This window comes from Oncorhynchus clarkii, chromosome 2, assembly GCF_045791955.1.
Source record: "Oncorhynchus clarkii lewisi isolate Uvic-CL-2024 chromosome 2, UVic_Ocla_1.0, whole genome shotgun sequence".
In the NCBI taxonomy this organism is placed as follows: Eukaryota; Metazoa; Chordata; class Actinopteri; order Salmoniformes; family Salmonidae; genus Oncorhynchus; species Oncorhynchus clarkii.
The window spans coordinates 8733630-8748980 of NC_092148.1; the positions used below are offsets into that span (position 1 = coordinate 8733630).

The window sequence follows — 15351 nt, forward strand, 5'->3', positions numbered from 1 at the left end:
GGGAGTCAAATCAAAGAGCAGCAGTAAAATAACAATAGCGAGACCATATACAGGGGGTACCGGTACAGAGTCAATGTGCGGGGGTACAGGTTAGTCGAGGTAATTGAGGTAATATCTACATGTAGTTAGAGTTAATAAAGTGACTATGCTTAAATAATAACAGAGAGTAGCAGCGGTATAAAAGGGGGGGGACAATGCAAATAGTCTGGGTAGCCATTTGATTAGATATTCGAGAGTCTTATGGCTTGCCGTGCAGTAGCAGAGGGAAAAGTCTATGACTAGGGTGGCTGGAGTCTTTGACAATGCTGAGACCAAGGTCTCTTTATTTAGACAGGGAGTCAATGCTGAGACCAGCATCTCTTTATTTAGACAGGGAGTCCATGCTGAGACCAAGGTCTCTTTATTTAGACAGGGAGTCAATGCTGAGACCAAGGTGTCTTTATTTAGACAGGGAGTCAATGCTGAGACCAAGGTGTCTTTATTTAGACAGGGAGTCAATGCTGAGACCAAGGTGTCTTTATTTAGACAGGGAGTCAATGCTGAGACAGGGAGTCAATGCTGAGACCAAGGTGTCTTTATTTAGACAGGGAGTCAATGCTGAGACCAAGGTGTCTTTATTTAGACAGGGAGTCAATGCTGAGACAGGGAGTCAATGCTGAGACCAGCGTCTCTTTATTTAGACAGTGAGTCAATGCTGAGACCAAGGTGTCTTTATTTAGACAGGGAGTCAATGCTGAGACCAAGGTGTCTTTATTTAGACAGGGAGTCAATGCTGAGACAAGGAGTCAATGCTAAGACCAAGGTCTTTCTATTTATTTATTTATTTATTTTTATTTAACCTTTATTTAACCAGGAAGGGCTCATTGAGATTAAAATATATTTTTCAAGAGCGCCCTGGCCAAGATAGGCAGCACCAAGTCATTACAAAAAACAGACAATATGAAAAACTACAAGTAATCTTGTAAAAACCATTGAATTCACAAGAGTATAAAACAGCAAATTAAAAACATTGACAGGTCAGGGAATCAGCATCAAAATCCTTCATCAGTGATTCATAAACACCAATAGGGACAAGTTCTACCAGTTTAAAAGTATTTTGTAAGGTGTTCAAAGATGATGGCGCAGAGTACATAAAAGTCCTTTTACCAAATTCAGTTCGGACATTTGGAACAGTTAGCAGGATAAAGTCCAGCGAACGAAGAGAGTATCCACCACATTTCTGAACAATAAAAATGCCCAAATAAAAAGGTAGTAAACCCAAAATGGCTTTGTAAATAAAAGTATACCAGTGACTGAGCCTACGAGTGACTAGAGAAGGCCAGCCAACCCTGGTATACAAAGTGCAGTGGTGCGTAAGGGTTTTGCAGTTTAAAATAAATCTCAAAGTGCCACGGTAAAGGGTGTCAATTGATCTCAAACACTGAGCGGAAGCATTCATATATAAAGTATCCCCATAGTCTAGTAAAGGCATAAATGTAGCTGATACTAGCCTCCTTCTGGCTTCAAAAGAAAAACAGGCCTTATTCCTAAAATAAAATATGGCCTGTTTTTCATTTGAAGCCAGAAGGAGGCTAGTTAGACAGGGAGTCAAGGTCTCTCTTCCAGGTGAGCCCTGTATAGCACCACAAGACACATCAAAATACAACAAACACATTTAACTACACATTCATATACACAATAAAATACACATTATTATATACAACAATACACGAAAAGCAAAACACGTTCATAAAAAACAGACACATTCTTCTGTAAAAAGGTCCCTTAACAACCGTCTGACATGACCTAGAGGCACCAATTCCTCCCATTTTAAAGTGTATTGTAGATCATTCCACACGTACGGTGCAAGGAAATGAAAGGCTGATTTACCTGACACTCTAGACACCAAAGGAGTCTCCAGAGTTAACCAGCCCTGTGAACAGGTTTAAGAACTTGTCATTTTAAGTCTTAATAGTGATGTTAGCCAAGGTAAGTCAGGAGTTTGTGGAGCAGGGCTTTGTAAACAAAAAGACTGTAGTGATTCTACAGAGAACCTTTTGGTGAAGAATACAGTGTTGAGTAATTAAACTGTCTCCTGTGATTAAATGAAGGGCGCTATGAAAAACACCATCCAAGGCTTTAATAGTCGAGGCAGATCACAGAGAATGGAAAAGGGAAAGCTAGAGATTTAAACTAATCAAGTAAGATCTTAAAAAAAAAAAAATTCTACAAACCACAATGCTAGAAAATAAAGAAACCCCTAGATTTAGAATTAAGTTGAGAGGAACACAAAATTCAATAGTTGACCTTTTATTAGTGAGAATAAAAATTAGCCACAGGGGGGGTTATTGTGATGAATAAATGAGTGACTGTGGTGGGTCCCATGTGGCTCAGTTAGTAGAGCATGGTGCTTGCAACGCCAAGTGTCTGCTGAAATGTCAAAATGACTGAAATGTGTGTGTTTCAGTGTTTTCCTCTCTCAGTCTGGAGCTGCTACCAGAGAGAGCTGCCACTCTGATGGTGTATGAAGACCTGATACACATTAACTCTGGATCCCAAGGTGAGAGAGAGAGTGTGTACTTAGTCACTGTCCCTGGCCCAGTGACCTCACACACATTAATAATGAAATATGTCCACCCCTTTAAAACATCTCTCTAATGAAAGACCTGCGTGCGCACACACACAGGCAGCATGTGTCCTCTGTTCCTCTGTCAATCAGTCAGGAGCAATTACATTAGATAAGATTAAATTAGATGTGATCTTATAACATGTATCTTTGTCTGCCGTGTGTCTGATCAGTGTGCTTGTTTTGCTATGTGTGTGTGTGTGTGTGTGTGTGTTCGTCTTCAATAAATACCATCTGCTCTTCTCCTGCTCTGCCATCCTCTCTGAGTGAGGTTCTGCTGCTGCTACTCCTTTAAATGTTGCTGACTGAGCTGTGTGTGTCCGTCCTCCAGGAGGGCAGGATAATCATGATATGGTCTGGTGCATAGTGGTCCTCATCCACACACAGTGTGTTATATCATGATATGGTCTGGTGCATACAGTGGCCCTCATCCACACACAGTGTGTTATATCATGCTATGGTCTGGTGCATACAGTGGTCCTCATCCACACACAGTGTGTTATATCATGCTATGGTCTGGTGCATACAGTGGTCCTCATCCACACACAGTGTGTTATATCATGATATGGTCTGGTGCATACAGTGGCCCTCATCCACACACAGTGTGTTATATCATGATATGGTCTGGTGCATACAGTGGTCCTCATCCACACACAGTGTGTTATATCATGCTATGGTCTGGTGCATAGAGTGGTCCTCATCCACACACAGTGTGTTATATCATGATATGGTCTGGTGCATAGAGTGGTCCTCATCCACACACAGTGTGTTATATCATGATATGGTCTGGTGCATACAGTGGCCCTCATCCACACACAGTGTGTTATATCATGATATGGTCTGGTGCATACAGTGGCCCTCATCCACACACAGTGTGTTATATCATGCTATGGTCTGGTGCATACAGTGGCCCTCATCCACACACAGTGTGTTATATCATGCTATGGTCTGGTGCATACAGTGGCCCTCATCCACACACAGTGTGTTATATCATGCTATGGTCTGGTGCATACAGTGGCCCTCATCCACACACAGTGTGTTATATCATGATATGGTCTGGTGCATACAGTGGTCCTCATCCACACACAGTGTGATATATCATGATATGGTCTGGTGCATACAGTGGCCCTCATCCACACACAGTGTGTTATATCATGCTATGGTCTGGTGCATACAGTGGCCCTCATCCACACACAGTGTGTTATATCATGCTATGGTCTGGTGCATACAGTGGCCCTCATCCACACACAGTGTGTTATATCATGATATGGTCTGGTGCATAGTGGTCCTCATCCACACACAGTGTGTTATATCATGATATGGTCTGGTGCATACAGTGGCCCTCATCCACACACAGTGTGTTATATCATGATATGGTCTGGTGCATACAGTGGCCCTCATCCACACACAGTGTGTTATATCATGATATGGTCTGGTGCATACAGTGGCCCTCATCCACACACAGTGTGTTATATCATGCTATGGTCTGGTGCATACAGTGGTCCTCATCCACACACAGTGTGTTATATCATGATATGGTCTGGTGCATACAGTGGTCCTCATCCACACACAGTGTGTTATATCATGCTATGGTCTGGTGCATAGAGTGGTCCTCATCCACACACAGTGTGTTATATCATGATATGGTCTGGTGCATAGAGTGGTCCTCATCCACACACAGTGTGTTATATCATGATATGGTCTGGTGCATACAGTGGCCCTCATCCACACACAGTGTGTTATATCATGATATGGTCTGGTGCATACAGTGGCCCTTATCCACACACAGTGTGTTATATCATGCTATGGTCTGGTGCATACAGTGGCCCTCATCCACACACAGTGTGTTATATCATGCTATGGTCTGGTGCATACAGTGGCCCTCATCCACACACAGTGTGTTATATCATGCTATGGTCTGGTGCATACAGTGGCCCTCATCCACACACAGTGTGTTATATCATGATATGGTCTGGTGCATACAGTGGTCCTCATCCACACACAGTGTGATATATCATGATATGGTCTGGTGCATACAGTGGCCCTCATCCACACACAGTGTGTTATATCATGCTATGGTCTGGTGCATACAGTGGCCCTCATCCACACACAGTGTGTTATATCATGCTATGGTCTGGTGCATACAGTGGCCCTCATCCACACACAGTGTGTTATATCATGCTATGGTCTGGTGCATACAGTGGCCCTCATCCACACACAGTGTGTTATATCATGATATGGTCTGGTGCATACAGTGGTCCTCATCCACACACAGTGTGATATATCATGATATGGTCTGGTGCATACAGTGGCCCTCATCCACACACAGTGTGTTATATCATGCTATAGTCTGGTGCATACAGTGGCCCTCATCCACACACAGTGTGTTATATCATGCTATGGTCTGGTGCATACAGTGGCCCTCATCCACACACAGTGTGTTATATCATGATATTCTGAACCTGGAAGCCCAGGGGAGCGATAAACCTTGTCATGCTGCAGGAGGAGAGAGAATAAAAAGAGAAGGGGGAAGAGAGGGGGTGGGGAGAAGGGGGAAGAGAGGGGGTGGGGAAAGGGGGGGAGGGAGGGGGTAGGGAAACGGGGGAAGAGAGGGGGTGGGGAAAAGGGGGAAGAGAGGGGGTGGGGAAAAGGGGGAAGAGAGGGGTGGGGGGAAGAGAGGGAGTGGGGAGAAGGGGGAAGAGAGCTAGTGGGGAGAAGGGGGAAGAGAGCTAGTGGGGAGAAGGGGGAAGAGAGCTAGTGGGGAGAAGGGGGAAGAGATGGAGTGGGGAGAAGGGGGAAGAGATGGAGTGGGGAGAAGGGGGAAGAGATGGAGTGGTGAGAAGGGGGAAGAGAGGGAGTGGGGAGAATGGGGGAAGAGATGGAGTGGGGAGAAAGGGGAAGAGAGGGAGTGGGGAGAAGGGGGAAGAGAGGGAGTGGGGAGAAGAGGGAAGAGGGGGAGTGGGGAGAAGAGGGAAGAGAGGGGGTGGGGAGAAGAGGGAAGAGAGGGGGTGGGGAGAAGAGGGAAAGGGAAAGGGGGAGAGGCGGGGAAGAGGGGATGGGGAGAAGCGGGGGGAAAAGAGAGGGGATGGGGAGAAGGGGGGGAAAGAGAGGGGATTGGGAGAAGGCGGGAAGAACGGGGATGGAAAGAAGGGGGGGAAGGGTGCAATGTTCATTATAGAGGGAAGAAAAGAGAGGGAACTCTTAGGAGGGGTAGAGGATGAGGAGGGGCTTTTTGGATTGGCACAGGAACCCCCCCCCCCCCCACACACACACACACACACACACACACACACACACACACACACACATGCTCTGCTACATCTCACACCGTGTCCAAGCTGTTACCTGGAACTAACTCCTCTCCATTTTGTTACTCCAGTCATGTTGATGTGATTATATCCCAGACCACCTCCAATACTGGACATTCAAATCAATGCCAGACCTCCTTCAAAATTGGACGTTCAGATCAATGCCAGACCTCCTTCAAAACTGGACGTTCAGATCAATGCCAGGCCTCCTTCAAAACTGGACGTTCAGATCAATGCCAGACCTCCTTCAAAACTGGACGTTCAGATCAATGCCAGACCTCCTTCAAAACTGGACGTTCAGATCAATGCCAGACCTCCTTCAAAACTGGACGTTCAGATCAATGCCAGACCTCCTTCAAAACTGGACGTTCAGATCAATGCCAGACCTCCTTCAAAACTGGATGTTCAGATCAATGCCAAACCTCCTTCAAAACTGGACGTTCAGATCAATGCCAGACCTCCTTCAAAACTGGATGTTCAGATCAATGCCAAACCTCCTTCAAAACTGGACATTCAGATCAATGCCAGACCACCTCCAATACTGGACATTCAGTTCAATAACAGACCTTCAAAACTGGACGTTCAGATCAATGCCAGACCTCCTTCAAAACTGGACGTTCAGATCAATGCCAGACCTCCTTCAAAACTGGACGTTCAGATCAATGCCAGACCTCCTCCAATACTGGACGTTCAGATCAATAACAGACCTCCTTCAAAACTGGACATTCAGATCAATACCAGATCAGGTGTACTGAAGGCAGAGTGTACACAGAGCTAGAGAAAACACACAGGCACGGCTGCAGCGGTGTCTCATTGCCCAGGAATGTACACTCAGCACAGTGGAAACACTATGACATCATCGCGAAGCCCCACTATACAAACTTCTCTTCAACACACACAGTCTTGTTTAACTAACCTTGTGGGGACACAATTGATTCCCATTCTAAATCCTAATTTCCTTAACCCCTAACCATACCCCAACACCATCTCCTAACCCACAACCCCTTACCCCAATACTAACACTAATTCTAATCTTAATCTAAACCCCCTAGAAATAGTATTATTCGTTGGTCTAATTTTTGCTTTTGTTTACTATTCTTGTAGTTAAACATGTCCGCGAGCGTGTGAACACACACACACAGTCTTGTTTAACTAACCTTGTGGGGACACACAATTGATTCCCATTCAAAATCCTGTTTTCCCTAACCTTACCACAAAACCTAAACCTAACCCACAACCACTTACCCCAATTCTGACACTAACCCCCTAGAAATACATTTTTCCGTTGGTCGATTAAACATGTCCACACACACACACACACACACACACACACACACACACACACACACAAACACAGAGAGAGAGAGAGCAATGTCTTACTATACTTGTGAAGACTTTTGCGCAGGAGCCCTGAAACCACGCAGCTCCCGCGGGACTGCCTCACAGAATTAATATCAGCCCACGGAGAGAACGAGATTGAACTTCACTCAACTTTCTAGAGCAGTGGTCATCAACCGGTCAATCACGATGGATCTCCAAGGCATCCCTAGTCAATCTCTATACATTTCTGTAAAAAACCCAGCGATAAAGCCCTGTGTTTCTATCATTTTTGGGGGTTTGGTTATTGGCGGTAGCTGCACCTGATTCAGCTGCCCTGCGCGCCGGACAGGCCAACTGTTGCCATTTTGAAACATTTCATGTGTCTGAAGGTACAAACTCTTCCTTCCCGGCGGGCCCGGAGAGCAAATCAAGTGCACTATAGGCCTCCTGCTGGCCAATGGGATGGCTCAGATGACCTTGTCTGCAGTACAAGAAAGCTACAGCAAAGATATCAGAACATTTAAAACCATGACTAGAGAGAGACTGTCAACGAATACAGCAGATATCAGAACATTTAAAACCATGACTAGAGAGAGACTGTCAACGAATACAGCAAAGATATCAGAACATTTAAAACCATGACTAGAGAGAGACTGTCAACGAATACAGCAAAGATATCAGAACATTTAAAACCATGACTAGAGAGAGACTGTCAACGAATACAGCAAAGAGCTGCTGTTTTTATGAGTGACTCCATGTTTAAGTTCTTACTCAGCCCTGTCAACACTTTGTATTCAACACTTTGTATTCAACACTTTTATAAGCCATAAAATGCACTTTCTTCCTATTTCCACTCAGCTCTGCAACAAGCAGTGCAGCAGTGATGAATGAGTAGGAAAGTGTATCTACAGGCTTGTTATTATTAGCGGCTTGGGTCTTTTTAATATCAAGGAATATTTCACTTTCTCTGGTCATAGGAGTAACAACATGAATTTGTGAATGAGGCGGAAATAATGCTCTCTCCCTCTGCGACTTGAGTTTCGCCAACAGCTGGAAGAAGGTGTCCCTTTTTGGTCAGTTTCAGTGGAGGAACGGGAGAGCGGAGGGATGTTGAGAGGTGGACCCTCAGTCTGCTGCTCTCTCCCTCCGCTGAGACTGACCCTCAGTCTGCTGCTCTCTCGCTCCGCTGAGACTGACCCTCAGTCTGCTGCTCTCTCCCTCAGCTAGGACTGACGCTCAGTCTGCTGCTCTCTCCTTCCGCTGAGACTGACCCTCAGTCTGCTGCTCTCTCCCTCTGCTGAGACTGACCCTCAGTCTGCTGCTCTCTCCCTCCGCTGAGACTGACCCTCAGTCTGCTGCTCTCCCTCAGCTAGGACTGACGCTCAGTCTGCTGCTCTCTCCTTCCGCTGAGACTGACTCTCAGTCTGCTGCTCTCTCCCTCTGCTGAGACTGACCCTCAGTCTGCTGCTCTCTCCCTCCGCTGAGACTGACCCTCAGTCTGCTGCTCTCTCCCTCTGCTGAGACTGAAACTCAGTCTGCTGCTCTCTCCCTCCACTGAGACTGACCCTCAGTCTGCTGCTCTCTCCCTCCGCTGAGACTGACCCTCAGTCTGCTGCTCTCTCCCTCTGCTGAGACTGAAACTCAGTCTGCTGCTCTCTCCCTCCACTGAGACTGACCCTCAGTCTGCTGCTCTCTCCCTCCGCTGAGACTGACCCTCAGTCTGCTGCTCTCTCCCTCTGCTGAGACTGACCCTCAGTCTGCTGCTCTCTCCCTTTGCTGAGACAGACCCTCAGTCTGCTGCTCTCTCCCTCTGCTGAGACTGACCCTCAGTCTGCTGCTCTCTCCCTCTGCTGAGACAGACCCTCAGTCTGCTGCTCTCTCCCTCTGCTGAGACTGACCATCAGATCAGCCCAGTAAAATAAAAATAAAAAGCAAATTATTTAAATGTATGCTCACTCAGCTGTGCCTCACAAGTAATACAACAACAGATCTATTACCGGTGTGATCATATAGCCCCAAATGTTTTAATATAAAAACATTTTTTAAATGTCCCAAACTACAATGCATTGGCAGGGCAATTCAAGCAAAGCCAGTATGTGGTGATAATGTATTGGGCCTGTAGCTTACTGCACAAACCTCATTGCTACAGTACTGTTTTTAATTGGTTGTTTCATAGAAAAAAAGTTTAGCCTATTTTTTTTAAGTGGTAGATCTTGGCTTGCATTTGGACTCAAAGGGATCTTGACTCAGAAAAGGTTGGTGGCCACTGTTCTAGAGTTTTCCTTGTTAACACTATCACAGTTTCCCTTTACTATGGCAATTTTGATCGAATCAAGGCAATATTTGTCACTTTCAGTGCAACATACTGAAACCAAATTTGGTTGTAGGCAGCATGAGCGGTTGTGAGTAGATGCGCTTGTTTTGAGATCAAAGCGAGAGCTGCATGTAACCACGTGTGCACATTTTTGTTCATATCCTTTGCTAGTTCCATTCTTTTACTTTTGAGATTTGTGTGTATTGTGAAATGTTAGATGCTACTGCACTATTGGAGCTAGGAACACAAGCATTTCGCTACACCTGCAATAACATCTGCTAAACATGTGTATGTGACCAATAAAATTGGATTTGATTCTGGTTAGTGAGCTATTAGCCCAGTTATAGATTGTTTGTAGTCGGCCTAAACATACTTCCGCCTAAACATCAGTGCCACAGGTAACTTCCACAAAGCTGTGAACGATCTGAGAAACAAGAAGGGCTTTCTATGCCATCAAAAGGAACATACAATTCGACATACCAATTAGGATCTTGCTAAAAATACTTGAATCAGTTATACAATCCATTGAATCCAAACATTCACAAAATGGGACAAACACCAAATTGAGAGATTGCGTGCAGAATTCTGTAAAAATATCCTCCGTGTACAACGTAAAACACCAAATAATGCATGCAGAGCAGAATTATTCCGATATCCGCTAATTATTAAGATCCAGAAAAGAGCCATTAAATTCTACAACCACCTAAAAGGAAGCGATTCGCAAACCCTCTATAACAAAGCCATCACCTACAGAGAGATGAACCTGGAGAAGAGTCCCCTAAGCAAGCTGGCTCTGTTCACAAACCCAAACAGACCCCACAGAGCCCCAGGACAGCGGCACAATTAGACACCACCAAATCATGAGAAAACAAAAAGATAATTACTTGACATATTGGAAATATTTAACAAAAAAACAGAGCAAACTAGAATGCTATTTGGTTCTAAACAGAAAGCACACAGTGGCAGAATACCTGACTACTGTGACTGACCCAAACTTAAGCACAGCTTTGACTATGTACAGACTCAGTGAGCATAGCCTTGCTATTGAGAAAGGCTCCTGTAGGCAGACCTGGCTCTGAAGAGAAGACCTGCTATATGCACACTGCCCACAAAATGAGGTGGCAACTGAGCTGCACTTCCTAACCTCCTGCCAAATGCATGACCATATTAGAGAGACATATTTCCCTCGGATTACACAGACCTACAAGGAATTTGAAAACAAACCCAATTTTGATAAACTTCCTTATCTATTGGGTGAAATACCAGTGTGCAATCACAGCAGCAAGATGTGTGACCTGTTGCCACAAGAAAAGGGTAACCAGTGAAGAACAAAAAACCATTGTAAATACAACCCATATTTATTTATTTTCCCTTTTGTACTTTAACTATTTGCACATAATGAACTTTTGTGAGTGTAATGTTTACTGTTCATTTTTGTATTGTTTTATTTGACTTTTGTTTATCTATTCCACTTGCTTTAGCAATGTGAACATGTTTCCCATGCCAATACACCCCTTAGAGAGAGGCAGTGAGAAACAGAGGAAGAAAGCGGGAGGCAGTGAGAGAGAGAGGAAGAGGCAGTGAGAGAGAAAGAGGGAGGGAGAGAGAGAACGAGGGAGAGAGGGAGGAAGGGTGGCAGAGGGAGATGGAAGGAACTGATTGAGTAAAAGAGAAAAACCATTAGAAAGCTGAGATATAATATGGAGGAGTAAAAACAGTGATAAGAGAGAGAGGAGAGAAGGCCAGCATCCATATGACGTTCATCACACATCTTCCAGACATTCATCTGACGAGCTACAAGGGTTACAGGGGAGATGGACACTAAGGAACACTGGATCTAAGTATGTGAGTGGTTCCTGACCCCCCCCCCCCCCCCCCCCCCCCTCTTTCCTCCCCAGGATCGAGGGATCAGTCCTGGGTTCAGTTCCAGCGTCGAGCCCTGAGCCTCCCTCCCAACTCGTCCTACAGCAATCTCACTGCCCTGCTGACTGTGGCCAATAACCCCAGCCACATCCAGCACTTCCCCTACCTACAGGGCCTGGGGGGCAACGGAACAGGTACCTCCACTGGGACTGGGACCAGACTTAGGTGGAATACACTCTTGGTACCATTCCATTGGTGCCGTTGTATCCGACAAACTAAATAAATTATTTGAAAGTATTTGACATATGGATGAGGGGTGGATGGGGTGAAGGGAGGAGGGGGATGAAGGGTGGGAGGGATGGAAGAGAGAAAGGGTGGGTGGGTGGGAGATGAGGGGTGGGTAAGATAGAAGACATGAGGGGCTGGTGGGGAGTGTGTGGTGAAGGGATGGATGAGGGGTAAGTGGGTGGGTGGAGATGTGGGGTGAAGGGACAGATGAGTGGGTGGGCAGGTGGGGTCAAGGGAGAGAGACGGGTGGGTGGGGTGAAGGTGGGGGGGGGTGAGGTGACAGTAGGGGTGAGGGGGGTGTGGTGAAAGTAGGGGTGAAGGTAGGTGGGAGGGGTGGGGTGGAGGTGGGTGGGGTGAAGGCAGGGGTAAGGTAGGGGTGTGGTGGAGGGAGGGGGGGGGTGAAAGTAGGTGGGAGGGGTGAGTGGGGTGAAGGCAGGGAGGGTTGAGGAGATTAGGGGTGAAGGTAGGGGTGGATGTGAATAAGGTAGGGTTGAGGAGATTAGGGGTGAAGGTAGGGGTGAGGTACAGCTCTATGTAAGAGGCGCCATCAAAGATACACTACCCAGAAGAGCCCCCTTTAACACAATATAACCCCTGTGCTCTCAAACAACCTGTGTGTGTGTGTCCATTTTACATTTGTATCATTTAGCAGACACTCTCCTCTCCCTTTCTCTCTCTCTCCCTGCTTCTTCTTCTCCTCTTCTTCTAATCTCCTCCTCTCACTAAACTTCTCCCTCTCACTACTCTCATCCCTCTCTCACTGCTCCTCTCCTCCCTCTCTCTCACTACACCTCTCTCTCTCCCTCTCACTACACCTCTCCTCTCTCTCCCTCCCTCTCACTACACCTCTCCTCTCTCTCCCTCCCTCTCACTACACCTCTCCTCTCTCTCCCTCCCTCTCACTACACCTCTCCTCTCTCTCCCTCCCTCTCACTACACCTCTCTCTCTCTCTCCCTCTCACTACATCTCTCCTTTCTCCCTTTCACTACACTTCTCCTCTCCCTCTCACTACACCTCTCCTCTCTCCCTCTCACTACACCTCTCCTCTCTCCCTCTCACTACACCTCTCCTCTCTCCCTCTCACTACACCTCTCCTCCGTCTCTTCGACCCTCACTACTCCTCTCTTTTGGCTCTCCTCTTCTCCTCTAACAGGAAGTGAGCGTAGGTTTGAGCTGACTCCATTGGCGGCCATCTCTGTCCACCTATTGGCCAGCGAGGGGGTGGAGCTCCAGGTGAATGGTCCAATCAGCATATCCATCTCTCTACCGGCCAATAGCGGCCTGAAGGAGAACCAACACATCCCAGCCTGGAGGTTCGATCCCAGTCTAGGTGACTACATACACACACACACACAGCTTTTCAGTTTTTCTGAGCAGGGAGCAGATTTCCTGTGTTTGGGTCCAGAATTCCTCCCCTCGGAACCTCTAATCAGTAGGGTATGGTACGTGTTGTGTGTGTCTACCCTTCTGCATCATTCATCAGTGGGATCTATGTTTCCTGAAAGTTGATGGGATGTGTGTATCTCAGTCAAGCTGGGAAATGGATCACTACATACTTTTTTTAAAAGGAACTGGGGGGAAAAATCGTACCAGAGTGCAACACACACACACACACACACACACACTGTACAGTGAGACGGGAGATTACAGTGTGGCAGAGTTATGAATGGAATAATTGAGAACTTTATAAAAGATTATCTGACATATTATTGGACGTAACGCACCGTATTAAAACACAATACTTCTTGTTCCGGATTACATCCACATCACAAGATTGGTTAGGAAATGTAGCCTAACCTGTTTGGAAAATCCCTCCCTCCCCAGATCAGTAGAGGTGTAGTCAGCCGTAGATCATTGACTCAGACAGCAGTGGAGTGATTTAGGAGGGTAGCCAGAGTAGTGCTTGAACCAGCTGAGGTACACTACCAATGACGTCCTGTGATATGAAGGTCCAGTCATGACTTACTGTTGCTGAAGGAGACGATTCACTAGCCCAACGAGCTGATTAGGACGGGGGCTACAGGAGCGCACGCACGCACGCACACACACAGACAGACAGATATACACATTGGGTGTAAACAATCACACACAGTACTGTACCGAACCCAGCACAACCATGTTCTCCTGAGGAGTCAACTCTCTCACTGGGTGACCCTTTACATGATTGACATTGAAAGCCACTGTTCCCAGGATGCCTTATAGCCAGAGGGTATGTAGCCTTGTGTCAATGCACGCACGCTGTATGGTTAATATTTCCCAGAAACACCCACCTCTGGTCCTCTTTGTTTTAGTCCACCGTTTCCCTGGCAACCCCCAAATAACAAACAGACCCGGGGCTTTAATTGAGTTTCTCCAGTGACCAGTTAGAGAGTGTGTGTGTGTGTGTGTGTGTGTGAGTGTGCGAGAGAGAGAGATTGAGATTTCTCCAGAAATATTTCTGCCTGATCATTCTTCCTCCACACAAAGAAGCCAATGTTAGGAGGGAGTGTGTTGTTGTCTAGGCTTGCACATAGAGAGGGGATAATACACACCAACTCTCTCACACACACACCAACTCTCACAGACGCATACACACACCAACTCTCTCACACACACACACACACACACACACACACACACACACATACATACAGATGCTTGAGCACACGCACACCAACTCTCACACAGACACACAGAATCTTGAGCACACAGACACACACAGATGCTTGAGCACACACACACACACACACACCAATTCTCACACAGACACACAGATGCTTTAGCATACAGACCCACACAAACTCTCACACACAGACACAGACACTTGCACAAAAGACACACACAGACTTGGTTAAACCTGTTCTGCTAGTTTAACTGACAGCATGTATTTTGTTCTGTGGTGTTGTGGAGTACTGAGCTGAATGATGATGTCACATACTGTTAGAAAGGAGCTGGTTTACCTCTGTGTGTTTATGATGTAACTACCATCCAGACTTAATACATTACAGAGAGGAGTTAATGATGCCAATACATTACAGAGAGGAGTTAATGATGTAACTACCATCCAGACTCAATACATTACAGAGAGGAGTTAATGATGTCAATACATTACAGAGAGGAGTTAATGATGTAATTACCATCCAGAATCAATACATTACAGAGAGGAGTTAATGATGTCAATACATTACAGAGAGGAGATAATGATGTAATTACCATCCAGACTCAATACATTACAGAGAGGAGTTAATGATGTCAATACATTACAGAGAGGAGTTAATGATGCCAATACATTACAGAGAGGAGATAATGATGTCAATACATTACAGAGAGGAGTTAATGATGTCAATACATTACAGAGAGGAGTTAATGATCTAATTACCATCCAGACTCAATACATTACAGAGAGGAGTTAATGATGTCAATACATTACAGAGAGGAGTTAATGATGTAATCACCATCCAGACTCAATACATTACAGAGAGGAGTTAATGATGTCAATACATTACAGAGAGGAGTTAATGATGTCAATACATTACAGAGGAGTTAATGATGTCAATACATTACAAAGAGGAGTAAATGATGTCAATACATTACAGAGAGGAGTTAATTATGCCAATACATTACAGAGAGGAGTTAATGATGTCAATACATTACAGAGAGGAGATAATGATGT

At 45.7% G+C, this 15351-nt stretch overlaps 1 protein-coding gene across 1 annotated transcript in view; it reads left to right on the forward strand.

The window, feature by feature from the left end:
• Positions 1-15351, forward strand: part of LOC139420554 (protein FAM171A1-like) — a 56698-nt gene that overhangs the window by 19607 nt on the left and 21740 nt on the right. The window contains exons 3-5 of the mRNA XM_071170749.1: positions 2447-2539; positions 11446-11604; positions 12853-13029. Of these exons, the coding sequence (XP_071026850.1) occupies positions 2447-2539; positions 11446-11604; positions 12853-13029 (429 nt within the window). The remainder of the gene's footprint in view (positions 1-2446; positions 2540-11445; positions 11605-12852; positions 13030-15351) is intronic.